The 14,581-nt window shown below is 38.9% G+C and overlaps 1 protein-coding gene across 1 annotated transcript; it reads left to right on the top strand.

The window, feature by feature from the left end:
- The first annotated feature begins 4 nt into the window (after positions 1-4).
- On the top strand, positions 5-14,347 carry SNRPC (small nuclear ribonucleoprotein polypeptide C). Its single transcript, XM_072833368.1, has 6 exons — positions 5-123; positions 477-519; positions 5,610-5,755; positions 9,417-9,506; positions 11,052-11,156; positions 13,994-14,347. The coding sequence occupies exons 1-6, from the start codon at positions 116-118 to the stop codon at positions 14,214-14,216; spliced, it is 615 nt and encodes a 204-aa protein (XP_072689469.1). The 5' UTR covers positions 5-115; the 3' UTR covers positions 14,217-14,347.
- Positions 14,348-14,581: the final 234 nt, after the last annotated feature.

Genomic DNA, 14,581 nt, shown 5'->3' with positions numbered 1-14,581 from the left:
CTAGCGGGAGTTTCTGGAGTCGCGTTTGACGCGTCAGCTCCGCGGCGTCGGCGCCTGCTGTGTGCGTCATTTCCGGGCGGCGCGGGACGGAGTGGCCAACGGCCTGCAGAGCAACATGCCTAAGTGAGTCGGGGGCCCGAATCTGCGGGTGTTGGCGCTCACGGGCAATCACTGTGGCCCAGTGGGGGAGTGGAGAGCGGGTTCTAGCTCTTGAGGTTTCCCGGAGAGCGGCAGGCTTGGGCGAGGGAGCCCCGGAATTCTAGACGCTGCCGTCTTTCAGTATGTGGAGGTCGACTCCGCGCAAGACAACCCCCCCCCCCTCCCCCATCCAGCTTGTGTCAGGTCGCTTTGTCGGAAGTCTTGGAATCGCGGGTAGATCTTTTCATAGTTTACGTTCATTGAACAGCACGTCGGTGGGTGGGCTCTGTTAACTGGCTGTCGTCTTCTCTTTTTCTCTGCTTTCTATCTCTTCCCAGGTTTTATTGTGACTACTGCGACACATACCTCACCCATGACTCTGTAAGTAGCGTCTCTTTTCATTTTCAAAGCACCTGTGTGTGACAAATTAGATGTATTTATTTATTTTTTAGGTGTAAATTTGTGCTTTCCATCCTGTGGGAGTTTAAGTGCGTCTGCTTGGAGAAAATAATCTGGATTTCTTTTCCCCCATCCTTCCTGTAACTGTTTTCGTAATTTGTAGTTATGAGTCTTCCAGCGGTTGGTGTTTTCAGTTGAGACCCAAAATAAAGGTGAAAATTGAAGGTGAAAAAAGTTTATGACAAGTGAAAATTCCAGGGAGATCTAAAGTTCAAATATTTGATTGTGACAAGGCACTCACACATTTGATTGACTAAACTGGAAAGAAATGCCTAGATTTGAAACCTGAGTACTGTCCTTTGATTTGATTAAAAGCTGCCCCCCAAAATTAAGATCGAATATTTACTGTGTGTCAGGCAGTGTTCCAGATGCATAACATATATCATTTTGTTTAATGCTTATGATAAGTTAGTATTATCTTCATTTTACAGAGGAGGAAACTGAGGCAGAGTATGGATACAGGACTGGGTGTGTTGCTAAACCAGGAAGTTGTACAGAGCTAAAAGGTTAGCCTAAGCAGTCTAAGTCCAGGGCTTCTGTGCCAGCAGTTCCCAAACTTCTTTGGTCCCTTCCACTCTTAAAAATTACTGGGTTATTAAAAAACAAACAAACAAAAAAACAGTTACATGAGTTATATTGGTTTAGCTATTAATATTTGTTGTATTTGAAGTTAAAACTTAAGATACTTATTGATTCATTTGAAAGTAGTATTAACAGACGCTTTAATTGTAATACAAATAACATTTTAAAAGTGAAAAATAGCAATTTTCAAAAAAATTAGTGTGAAGAATGGCATTGCTTTAATCTTTTTGCAAGCCTCTGTAATGTCTGACTTGATGGAAGACAGCTGGGTTTTTCTGCATTAAATTTGTTGCACTATATTTTGGTTGAATTGTATGAAGACTTCAACCGCACAAGCATAAGGAGTACTTTACTAGCCTTTTTAGATAATTGTGGATATTCTTTAATACTTTATATTACTATATCCAAACTAGTTTCAGTGTGGGCTCTTGAAACCATATCAAATTTTTCATACTGTTACATCAGAATTCACTGATCTGGGGATGCGTGGGTGCCTGAGTCAGTTAAGTGTTTGACTCTTTTGGCTCAGGTCATGATCTTAGGGTTGTGAGAGATGAAGCCCTGTGTCCAGCTCTATGCTGAGCATCAAGCGTGCTTAAGATTCTCTCTCCCCCCCCCCCCCCCACCAAATTTCACTGATCTGTCTTGTACTTTGAGTGAATATTTTACCAGACATGATTTTGTAACATGCTTTGGTCAATTGGAAAATGAATATTGGAATATTGGTTCACTCAATTTTACAGGTCTTCCAAATGTTGACACATTTGATTATGTAATATAAATATTCACATTAATGTCACAATCTAATAAAAAAAATACTTCCTAAGTATTAGGAAGCTGACAAGCTCATGGTAGTAAATAAGGTTTTCTAAAATTCTGAGTTTTGGGGATCCCTGGGTGGCTCAGCGGTTTAGCGCCTACCTTTGGCCCAGGGAATGATCCTGGAGTCCCGGGATTGAGTCCCGCGTCGGACTCCCGGCATGGAGCCTGCTTCTCCTTCCTCCTGTGTCTCTGCCTCTCTCTCTCTCTCTCTCTCTCTCTGTCTCTGTCTCTCTGTCTATCATGAATAAATAAATAAATCTTTAAAATAAAATAAAATAAAATTCTAGTTTTGTTTGAAAGCTCAAATTTTATTGTTGGCAGTAAATAGTACCAATTGCTTCCTTAAAGTGACAGGCTCACTTGATTTATTTCTAAGAAGTTTAAATTTCCAGTTTGTGTCTCAGCTCTGTCAGATAAAAATGTTCCATTGAAGAGGCAGCTGGTAGAGCTTACAACTTGAACCATTTACATTCCTGCTTTTCTTTGGAATGGCTCCATATTTTGGCATGTGGCTGAAGTACTTTGTATATCTCATTTTCACCCAGAATATTCAAAAGACATGAACACAAGAGTATATATAACAGTTATATATTAGTAGGTATGATAGAATTAATAACTTTGCTGCTTCAGCAAGGACAGTCTCCATGAAACTGGATATTTTCCCCCTGTGAGTGCATAGCGTTGAAAAAATACAATAATCCCTAATGAATTGGGTTGCCATTGCCTCAGGTCATTCTAAAGTGCCAGAAGTTTGGCATCATCTGGAATTGTCAATACAGTGAAAAAGAAATGTCTTTGTATTATGAAACTACTTTGACCTTGCACATCTTCCCAAAAGGTGGGTCTGAGACACCCTTAGATGCTCGTGAGCTGCACCTTGAAGACTACAGCTCTATACTTTGCTGCCTCTGCAGAAACCTAATTAAACCAGAACTTTTGATCATCTTGTCCTCTTGAAATGTAGCTTCAAGGACCCTAGCCCATGATTTCTGTGTTGTTACTTCATTTGGAATTCTAACACTTGGTCAGATGTAGTTCAGCATTCATTTGTGGAATATTGAAATAAGATGGTCCCTCTTGAAGGAATAATAGTTTTGAATATTACTTATAGTTTGTCCTGGATGGGACTCCTCCAATAAGTTGGTATTATGGTAGCTTGCCTTTAGAATCCCAGTCTTGGGACACCTGGGTGGCTCAGTGGTTGAGTGTCTGCCTTTGGCTCAGTGTGTGATCCTGGAGTTCCGGAATTGAGTCACACATTGGGCTCCCTGCATAGAGCCTGCTTTTCCCTCTGCCTGTGTCTCTGCCTCCCTCTCTGTCTCTCATGAAATAAACAAATAAAAATCTTAAAAAAAAAAAAGAACCCCAGTCTTTTTGTTTAGTCAAACCCCTCATCATCATTTTCTGATATAGCGAGTAGGCTAATTATAGCTTATCTGCTAATGCCAGCATTTAGAGAATTGAAGAATTGAAGAATATTTCTTTAAAATGCATGTCTCTTTGTGAGAAATGCCAGGTGCCTTTGTGATATTGTTGTCCTAACATGATAGTTTGTGAATGTAGTAAAATTCCATAGTGATTGAACCGGTTCTCTGTGGTGGACTTTGATATGCAGTAAACAATCAGTGCTGCAACTTCTGAGTTTTTGCTGACTTTTAGGCATGATTTTGTTATTAGGCTTAAGGCCTCATTGTTGTATTACATAATAAGTCATTGAGGAGTCAGGGAACAATATTTTGAAATGTAGACCATGAAAAGACAGTCTCTGTTCATGTGATATTGGTCATACCTGGTTCTAGTGAAGCAATCCTATGAAGAGAGGATCTATCAGTAGGAGGTAGTTAGGCAGCCCTGAGGAGCATCTGAGTAAGATCTGGGCTCCAGGCCTTCGTTTGCTACTTACCAGCTAGTTGGGTTTTTTTGTTTGTTTGTTTTGTTTTTTTAAGATTTTATTTATTCATGAGAGACGCAGAGGGAGAGACAGACTCCTGTTGGGGAGCCTGATGTGGGACTCAATTCCAGGACCCTGGGGTCACGACCTGAGCTAAAGACAGACGTTCAACCACTGAGCCACCCGGGTACCCCTGCCAGCTTTGTGTTTTATCAGACAAGTCTTTAAGCACAAATTGAAGATAGTAAGCTTGTGATTTTTTTTTTTAAGATTTTATTTATTTATTCATGAGAGACACACAGAGAGAGAGAGAGAGAGGCAGAGACACAGGCAGAGGGAGAAGCAGGCTCTATGCAGGGAGCCTGACGTGGGACTCGATCCCAGGACTCCAGGATCATGCCCCGGGCCAAAGGCAGGCGTTTGCCACCGCTGCGCCACCCAGGGATCCCAAGCTTGTGATTTTTTAATCAATTTCATTGAATTATATTTTGATTAAATGCATACATTCTAAGCATACAGTCTGATGATTTGGCAAATAATTACAGTTCAGTGTATACATTGAAATACAGGACATTTCCATCATCCCAGAAAGTTCCTTTGTGTCTTTTTATAGTCAGTCCCCTACACCCTTGGCCCCAGTTGATTTGGGTTTTATTATGAAAGATTAGTGTTACTGGTTTTAAAACTTTATATGAATGGAATCTTAGAGTATTTAGTCTGTGTACCTCATTTTGTTTGCTAAGCATGCTTTATTTTTTTAAAGGTTATTTATTAGCAAGCAGTCGAGCACTAGTGGAGGAAGGGGCAGAGGGACAAGCAAACTCCCTGTTGAGTGAGATGCCCCATGTGGGGCTCAATCCTAGGACCCTGAGATCATGACCTGAGCCAAAGTCAAACACTTAACTGACTGAGCCACCCAGGCCCCTCTGAGCATAGTTTTGAGATTTGTCCATAATTGTGTGATTCAGTGATTGGTTCTTTCTGATTAACATTCCATTGTACCATGCACATGTGATTATTATGACAATTGAGACACTGCTTGTAAAGTAAATAGCATGGTGTTTAGCATGTAGTAAGTGTTAAATAAATGTTAACTTGTTAACAATGGTTAAATGTGTGGAGTTTATCTTAATGTCAATTCTACCTGAGTAAAACTGTTAAAGAACAAAAGGATTAGTGGGCTAGAGACACAAGTCTGTATGTGACTCACATAGTCTGTATTCTAGACCCATAGTCATTTAAAAGACGATATTCTCATAAACAGTATAATTTAAATATATATAAACTATATTATTTTGCTATAGGATAATCTTAGAGCATCAAAAGGCATATTCTAGATCAGAAGTTTGCAGACTTTTCCTTAAAGTGTCAGATTGTAATTATTTTAGGTTTGTGGACCATATCATCTTTGTTTTGATGACTTGTAGAGGAAAGAAATAGATAGTACCTTAATAAATGAATGTGGCTGTGTTCTACTATGTTGTTTTACAAAATCAGGTGGCTGGCCCGTAGGCCATAGTTTGCTGATCTCTGGTTTAGATGACATAGTAGTTAAATGACCACAGTGCATTGTTGGATAATGTTTGTGAGTGATGCTTTAGCACCCAGCTAAAGCTGCTAAAGGTACCCAGGCCACCTATGTAAAGGAAAGGGTTTATAAAATTTCTAGTTTGGAAAACTTGTTTCTATGACTGATAATGACCTTTTTGTTTTACAGCCATCTGTGAGAAAGACACACTGCAGTGGTAGGAAACACAAAGAGAATGTGAAAGACTACTATCAGAAATGGATGGAAGAGCAGGCTCAGAGCCTGATCGACAAAACAAGTACATTTCAGTGTCTTGTTCTGATGTTCTTGATGTGGTAAAATGGTTCCATTCTTTCTCAAATCCCCGTCTCTCTGTTGTTTTTCACAGAAGCAACTCATTCTGAGTGATAAATAGCGTTCTGATGTGTTGAACAAAAGGATTAGAAGGTTGTCGGTTTCTCAGGGAATATAGGAACACATTAATATTATTGAGATTAGAGCAAAATGTATTGCTTAGATTAGGAATGGTGGCAGAGGAGAATGAGTTACCTAATATTTCTTTATTCACATGGACTAGATTTTGTAGCAAATTTGTATGAAACCTCCTTTGTAGTGATCGTTGTTTTTAGAACTATTTTCTTTTTATAGTAGAAAAAGGTGGAGGTGGGTTTATCGTTACCTTCAGAGAGTCTGAGAGACTTTGAGTTTCTTATTCTTATAGTTCTGACAAAGATAACCAGTCAAGAAGGAAGTAATGGATATGACATAATGATCTGAGTATGTTTTGACCTCTGTCGGACATTCCATACTCTTTTTCTTTTGTTTTATGTAGGCTCCGTGCCAGCATGGAGTCCAACACTTGTTTGAACTAACTACCGTAAGATTAAGACTTGAGCTGAGATCAAGAGTTAGATGTTTAACCATCTGAGCCACCCAGGAGCTCCTCTTTTTGTTTATTTAGGGAAATTTTTGTTTAGGCTAGTTGAGTTCAAGACACTGACAGAAGATGTTGCATTTCTATCTTAGATCATTCTGGTGTGTTTGACACATGGCCTTTCTTAGTTATTCAGAGCTGGCAGGCAAATGTGGGCTTTGATGGTGTTGCGATTTTAAGGAAAAAAAAAAAAAGCTTATGGAAAATCTCAAAGTAGAAAGGTTAATGAATGAGACTCCCATGGCTGACCCCCACCCCTGATTTCCATCACCTAGTTGTAACAGTCTTGTTTTGTTTAAACATAGGTTCTTGGGATCCCTGGGTGGCTCAGCGGTTTGGTGCCTGCCTTCCACCCTGGGCATGATCCTGGAGTCCCGGGATCGAGTCCAACGTCAGGCTCCTTGCATGGGGCCTGCTTCTCTCTCTGCCTGTGTCTCTGCCTCTCTCTGTGTCTCTCATGAATACATGAATAAAATCTTTAAAAAAAATAAAAAATAAAGAAATAAATGTAGGTTCTCAAACTTAGCACTGCTGACATTTGGGGCTAGATAATTCTTTGTTGTGGGGCTGTCCTGAGCATTTTAGGATGTTTAGCAGTAGCCCTGGCATCTGCCCACTCGTTCCCAGTAGCAGTTCCCAGTTGTGACAACTAAAAATGTCACCAAGCATTCCCCGGTGTCCCCAGGGGGTCAAAGTGCCCATAGTTGAGAATACTTTTATCTTCTCCCTTTCTCCATCCTGGATTACTAAGGAGTAAACTCAGATATTGTCCCATTTCATTAGAAAAAAATATATTATAATGTAATCTTTTTTTTTCTATTTGAAAATATGTTAGAAATTTTTTGGTATTAAAGGTTAGAATTATATTCATTTACTTATTTTCTGTATGAAGCAAAAGAATTTAGGATGAGTAAATGTTTTTGATGGATTATGGAAGAGAGAAGGCAAGCCATCAGGGACACCATGTGCTGCTGTCCATGATTATGTTGGCTTTGAGTCCGCTGTCTACTCCTCAATCTTTACAAGTTGTTCTTCTGCTTAGGGTGTGGGAAGTGACATTTTGATTGGAAAAGCCTTTGTTGAGCTATGATCCCCTATAGAGCACAGGCTCTATTCAGAGGCATATGAATGGCTAGCTTTATGTAAATCTCTACTGTAGGTCATTTTTTGGGATCTGACCTTTAGGAGTTGGCAGTGATTTGCTTGAGTAATTTGACCTACGTTGTACTGGTCGGGTAGAAAGGGACTGGACTGCAGATTGCACTGAATTGGAAAGGGCTTATATTTAGGAATAGCTTTCTGAGTGTATATTTTACTTTTTCTTTTGTCTTTCTTTTCTTTTCTTTTCTTTTCTTTTCTTTTCTTTTCTTTTCTTTTCTTTTCTTTTCTTTTCTTTTTAAGATTTTATTTATTTATTCATGAGAGACACGGAGAGAAGGCAGAGACAGAGAGAGGGAGAAGCAGGTGCCTCCAAGACTCCATCTTGGAACTCTGGGATCACGCCCCAGGCCACAGACAGACGCTCAACCGCTGAGCCACCCAGGAGTCCCTATATTTTACTTTCATTTAGAATTTTTATTTATTGGGGCACCTGAGTAGCTTAGCGGTTGGGCTCCTGCCTTTGGCTTGGGATGTGATCCTGGGGTCCTGGGATTGAGTCCCACATCGGGCTCCCCACAGCGAGCAGGCTTCTTCCTCTGCCTATGTCTCTGCCTCTCTCTCTGTGTTTCTCATGAATAAATAAAAAATTTTTATTTATTTTTTTATTTTATTTTATTTTATTTTATTTTTTTAATTTTTATTTATTTATGATAGTCACACACACAGAGAGAGAGAGAGGCAGAGACACAGGCAGAGGGAGAAGCAGGCTCCATGCACCGGGAGCCCAACGTGGGACTCGATCCCGGGTCTCCAGGATCGCGCCCTGGGCCAAAGGCAGGCGCCAAACCGCTGCGCCACCCAGGGATCCCCTTATTTTATTTTTTTAAAGATTTATTTATACGTGAGAGACAGAGAGAGAGAGAGAGAGAGAGAGAGAGAGAGAGAGAGAAGGGAGGCAGAGGGAGAAGCAGGCTCCATGCAGGGAGCCTGATGTGGGACTCCAGGATTACACCCTGGGCTGAAGGCACGCGCTAAACCACTGAGCTACCCAGGGATACCCTAAATAAAATTTTAAAAAATTTATTTCTTAATTTTAGTTTCAGTATAGTTAACTGAGTATATATTTTAGTATTTATGCGTGACTTCTTTGTAAAGCTATATATAAAATATCTTCAGTTTCTTTTGTTTTCATTTGTGCCTCATATTGTCTGTATTAGATATTTTTTCAGATCAGAATCTCCTTCTGGGCAGGCTCTTGCTTTAAAATTTTTGTTTCTTTTTTATGTCTCTTAGCTCAGTATATTAATTTCAAACCTAAACCAACATATGAAGTTTTACAAAGCCTGGCCTTTGGGCAGATACACACTCTTTTTCAAATAAAACTGTGAATGGTTCACACTGTTTGTAAACCACATCTACTGATTAAAGATGACTGCGTCTCTTTGCTAGACACTGGTAGATTGGAGGTCTTCATTCCATTCTCCTGTTGATAATTCAGCCATAGAAATGCTGACTAAATAAAAATAGGTTAAAAAACCCAAATCAATAAACCAATCAATTGTAATTTTTGCTGGTGAATTTCTATGATTGATTTAAGAACTATAGAGGCCATGAAATAATAATCTTAAATGAATACTCTGTAGGTAAAGTGAAATAATTGAGACCATTAAGGATTTTTTGATTTTTAAAAGATTTTATTTATTTATTCATGAGAGACAGAGAGAGAGAGGGAGGCAGAGACACAGGCAGAGGGAGAAGCAGGCTCCATGCAGGGAGCCCGATGTGGGACTCGATCCCAGGTCTCCAGGATCCTGCCCTGGGCTGAAGGCGGCACTAAACCGCTGAGCCACCAGGGCTACCCAAGAGACCGTTAAAGATGTAAAAGAAAAGTGTTATTTTATCAATTGGGTTGTTGAGTTCTTATTTACCGTGTGGTGTTTTTTATCTCACTCTCTCCAAAGCCGCTGCATTTCAACAAGGAAAGATACCTCCTACTCCATTCTCTGCTCCTCCTCCTGCAGGGGCAATGATCCCACCTCCCCCCAGTCTCCGTAAGTTTACAGTTTTTATCTTAACAGCCATAACTTAAGGGGGGAGATTATCCTTTGATTTTGTTAGATTATCTTACAGTTGACTTTTGAATGCTTATTGAATGAATATATAGGTAGTAAAAAAAACAACTTCAGTGGTATCATTTCTGAAATATCATCAGAGTTGCCTTCTGATCAGGTTATTACTAGGATATTGTATTTGTGACATCCCATGTGGATCTGAGAAATTCAGTGGAAAGGTCAGACTGTCTCTGTGATTAGACGACCTAAAATATGAAAAGGTATAGATGAGTACATTAAATTATTTACTGCTGTGAACCCCACACTGGAGGATTAAAACTCTTCAGTCTTTATTTTCTAACCCACCTGGGACCAATATATATTCCTTTGGAAAGACAAGAATTGGACAAGAATTGGACAGTTGAAAGTGGAGTGGAGAGTGGCCTCTCCTCTCTGTGAAGGTTTTTGTTTCTGAATGACAGAAGAGTGAGTAACTAGGCTATAAGTTTCATTGATCTCCTGGGAGGGCTTAGACTGTAATTGAATTCAAAAACCTAAACTTGGTCCTGTAAGTAACCATGGATATGAACATTGGAGTAGTCTGTTTATAGTAGCTGCACACTAATGTAACTAGACCACTAATGTACTTACGCCATCCTGGGAACAGGTTAGGCCTTGCTTGAGTCACAACAGCTCTCAGGTCACCTCTCTGTCCTACTCTGTATTTTGGCTAGCTGGCACCCAACTCCATTATTTTTAGTAGTGAAATAATCTATACTATTAATGTACCATAATTAGCCTCACCATTTTCATATTGTTGGACACTTAAGTTCCAAATTGTTGTAAATAATTTCGTCAAGAATATCTCTACATATGTTTTTCATAATTTAAGTATTTTCATAATTTAAGGATTTTTCTTTTAAGGGTTTTATTTATTTATTCATGAGAGACACAGAGAAAGAGAGAGGCAGAGACACAGGCAGAGGAAGAAGCAGACTCCATGCAGGGAGCCTGATGAGGGACTCAATCCTGGGATTCCAGGATCACACCCTGGGGTGAAGTTGGCACTAAACTGCTGAGCCACCCAGGGATCCCCATTTTCATATTTCTAAAGAATATTTTAAATATTTTGATATTTTGAAAAACAGATCTGAAATTAGGTACTTCTGGTTTTAGTTTGACAGGAACTCTATAGAAGGCATAATTCTTAATAATTATGCTTAGAATATTAATAATAATTCTCATAATTCTTTTTAAAAAGGAATTTAAAACATTAAATTTTCGGGATTTTTTTTTTTAACCTGGAGAACCTGACTTCATTTTATACTTCTGTCTAGACAGTCTTATTCTTGTTTTTTAGACATAAAGTGATTAAAGTTTTGTGGCATATTGATTTTTGTGGCTTTACTGTTATAAAAGAAACCATAAGAAGTCTATTGTTCCAGAACTTGGACAGGACCATGAAGCCCAACTAGTTTCATAGAAGAGAAAAAAAATATTAATATGTAAGCCTATCTTAACCTCCACCCTCGTTCGATATTCCAGCGGGTCCTCCTCGCCCTGGTATGATGCCAGCCCCCCATATGGGGGGCCCTCCCATGATGCCAATGATGGGCCCTCCTCCTCCTGGGATGATGCCAGTGGGACCTGGTGAGTTTGAATCTCTTTCCTTTTAGGATGCTCCATTGTGTTTCAGTTCTCCATTTAAATGTAATTCTTAATTCATTGTAAATAATAGGTTTAGTATTATTGCAACAAATTATATTTGGTGAATATGTAATGATGAAAAGAAATAATTGTTTTATCAGTATAATTGAATGCTACCCAAAGACCTATGCTACTAAAACCAGGATAAAGCTGCCTTTTTTTTTCTTCTCTTCCTCCCTACTGCTTACTTGCCTCCTCCTGACTTTTGGCCATTTACAATGGAGAAAAAAGTAAATGAGTTTGTTCCAACGGGGGTGGGGGGGGTGGATAAAGGGCACGGTAGGTAAATACTTGTGCTGCTACTTTTTTCAGTTTTGATCTAGAGCAGAGCTACCTTGTTGCTGATTTAATCTTGCTGGTTAAATAAGCCAAATTAGTATATGAAGAGGGCCTTAGCACTGTAGTTAGTCAGGAAGGGTGTAAAGATACCTCAAACATTTTATTTTAATATAAATAAGAATGTACATTAGTTTGCAGATTTATCTGAAAGCCGGTCAGGGCCTTTGCTTTGAAAATGAGGCTACTGATTTAAGCACCATATATTTTTTTCCCTTTTTTTTTTTCATATATTTCTTTCCTAAATCAATAATCCATATCCATAATATATTCTTTAACAACTTTTTTTCATTTTCTTTCAATGTTAAAACCCTTGTGAGGCAGTCTAGTTCTGATCTTTTATGATCCTCTTATCCATTAAATTTGTGAGCACTTTTTGGGATGATTTACTTGAGTTTTTTGAAATATCTACTTAGTTTTCATGGAAACAGTTCTTTTTTTATACTCATTTTATTGATTGCAGAATAAATTATGTAATTAGAGTAAATCCAATGCCCATAAGAAACCTACAACTCAACTGGTTGGACAAGGTGCAAAAGTATTAGAGTAGCTTTCCAGCCAGAAGCATTCAGTGTGCTTATTACTGTGGGTATCATTTAGAGAGATGTTAGGAGAGTCTACATAAGAGCTCCTGCCTTACTGCCTTGTGAACCCAAAACAAGGTGACTTGGCTTCTTTTGCATTCTTATATCAGGATCACAAATTCAGATTCTTCGAGGGGTTAGGAATGTGGTCAACTGGTCAATGCATGACACACCTAAAGAAGGCTTCTAGAAACTCAGCCTCAGCCTGTGGTTGATATTTGAGAATGCAGGCTTGGTATTGCCAGTTCTCCTGAGTATTTTGTTGTTGTTTTCAGCCAGGATAAAATAATAAGATTATTTAAATTAAAATAATTAAGTAGTTGGGGGTGGGCAGGTATAAGATAGAAGGTTGGGGGGATCCCTGGGTGGCGCAGCGGTTTAGCGCCTGCCTTTGGCCCAGGGCGCGATCCTGGAGACCCGGGATCGAATCCCACATCGGGCTCCCGGTGCATGGAGCCTGCTTCTCCCTCTGCCTGTGTCTCTGCCTCTCTCTCTCTCTCTCTCTCTCTCGCTCTCTGATGACTATCATAAATAAATAAGTTAATTAAAAAAATTAAAAAAAAAAAAAAGATAGAAGGTTGGCCAGGAGTGAATAATTATTAAAGCTGGATGATGGGTACATGGATGTTTTTTATACTCTTTTTTTTCTATTCTTGTCTATGTTTGAACATTTCCATAATAAGTTGAAAAAAAGAATCTAGAGTTACTGCTTACTAGTGATTAGATTTAGTAGTTGCTAATGTTGGCAATTAATTACAAGTAAATGCCCTGTGGAGACCAAAGTAAACAACTTTTCAGGTGCCTTGTTTTCAATCTTTGGCCTGGATGAGTTTCCTCTAGGAAATGCAGAATATGAATTATGTTATAGTGGGTTTTTAAAGTAAGATACTTAGAAGTTTAGTAGTATTCTCTGTTCCTGTTGATCTTAAAAAATTCTGTACCTGTTTTGTCTTTGCATATACTTGTGTTTTACTTTTTATGATAAGACTGTATTTGACTTTGAATATAGTTTTCTCTTGAACCATTTATTGCAAGCCTTTAATTAAAATGGTTTAATAAGTAATTAGGGAAATTTTTATATTTAAAAGAAGACCTGAAAATTATGAGGCATAATAATAAAATGAATACCCGTGAACCCACCACTCAGCTGAGGAAGTAGAATATCTGTGAAGCTACCTATGCTCTTCCCCATCTTGTCCTCCCTTCCCTAGCTCATATATTTGGCTGGTATATTGATGGGACACCTCAAAAAATTCCTTAACAGTTTCTAAAATGCATTAGAAAACCAGATTTTTGTGTGTGTGCTAATTGTTGTAAATCACATTATTGCTTATCTTTCTTGACTTGAGCTAAGTATGGTTACTAACAGGTTCTCAGCATGGGCCTCCTGCTCACCTTTCCTACAACTCCGAACAAACGCTTAGTGGTAAGATTGTCCTCCGTGCCTGTGTACATTCATGAAATAGCTCCTGGTTTTATGGTGAATAGAACTGATTAAAAATGCTGACTGAGTAACATGTGATTTAGTTGTGAATTTCCCTGAGTGAGAAAAGGTCAATGTAGGGAACTAGTATCCCTGGTGGTTTCTGAAAAGCAGTCTATTAATAGTTTCCCCCTTTACTATCATTATATCATGATTCCCATATGGTTCTTCTGTTGACCTTTGTTTTTTGTTTGAGAATGTCTAACTAATTTACAGATGTGATGAATTTGTTGCATTTCTTCTGTCAAGTATGTCTTTCTTTCAGCATTTTGCGGGGGGGGGGCCTACTTTTTTGTCTTTAATTGAAGTCCCATCAAGCTTGCTCATAAGTAATATTTTCTGACTTTTTTTTTCCTTTTCTTTGTTTTGTCCTGCAGCTCCTGGAATGAGGCCACCTATGGGAGGCCATATGCCAATGATGCCTGGGCCCCCAATGATGAGACCTCCTGCTCGTCCCATGATGGTGCCCACTCGGCCAGGAATGACTCGACCAGACAGATAAGGAGAGACAGGAACCTCTTTATATTCATTTTATATTACTTGTTCTACTTCACCAGGAGATCATGGTGCTGTGACTCTGGGTGTTTTCTAACAGCATGACAAGGAAGACTTGCTTCCCCTTCCTATTGAGAATAGTTTTTGCAGGGGAGTAGTGAGACAAAAAAAAAAAGGCAATTTTCATTTGTATTGTGAAATGTGAAAATAAAATTGTCAACTGTTTTAGTTAAAAACATGTTCCCTTTTTTCTCTCCTCTGTATTCCTTGTGTATTATAAAAGAGATAAAGTACTTCAGTTGTGTTTCTCTAGCACATTATCTCTGCAGCATGCCCTCCACATGACATTCTTTTTCCTTAGCTATAGTGGTTCTTTTGGACAACTTGCCTTTATTTAGTAAAGTTCTCTTGTGCAAGACTTGGTAAATCTAACACTTGTAGAACTTTTTGTTGATTAAAACAACAGCACA

Source organism: Canis lupus, chromosome 7 (assembly GCF_048164855.1).
Source record: "Canis lupus baileyi chromosome 7, mCanLup2.hap1, whole genome shotgun sequence".
Classification (NCBI taxonomy): Eukaryota; Metazoa; Chordata; class Mammalia; order Carnivora; family Canidae; genus Canis; species Canis lupus.
The sequence above is the reverse complement of the archived record's forward strand: the minus strand, read 5'-3'. Positions and strand labels throughout refer to the sequence as shown.

What these genes read in the sequence shown, in the direction of transcription:
- SNRPC (XM_072833368.1), top strand. An exon ending in GTTCTGATGTTCTTGATGTG is followed by an intron (nt 5,756 to 9,416) that starts GTAAAATGGTTC and finishes CTCTCTCCAAAG; the next exon opens with CCGCTGCATTTCAACAAGGA. An exon ending in GATGATGCCAGTGGGACCTG is followed by an intron (nt 11,157 to 13,993) that starts GTGAGTTTGAAT and finishes TTTGTCCTGCAG; the next exon opens with CTCCTGGAATGAGGCCACCT.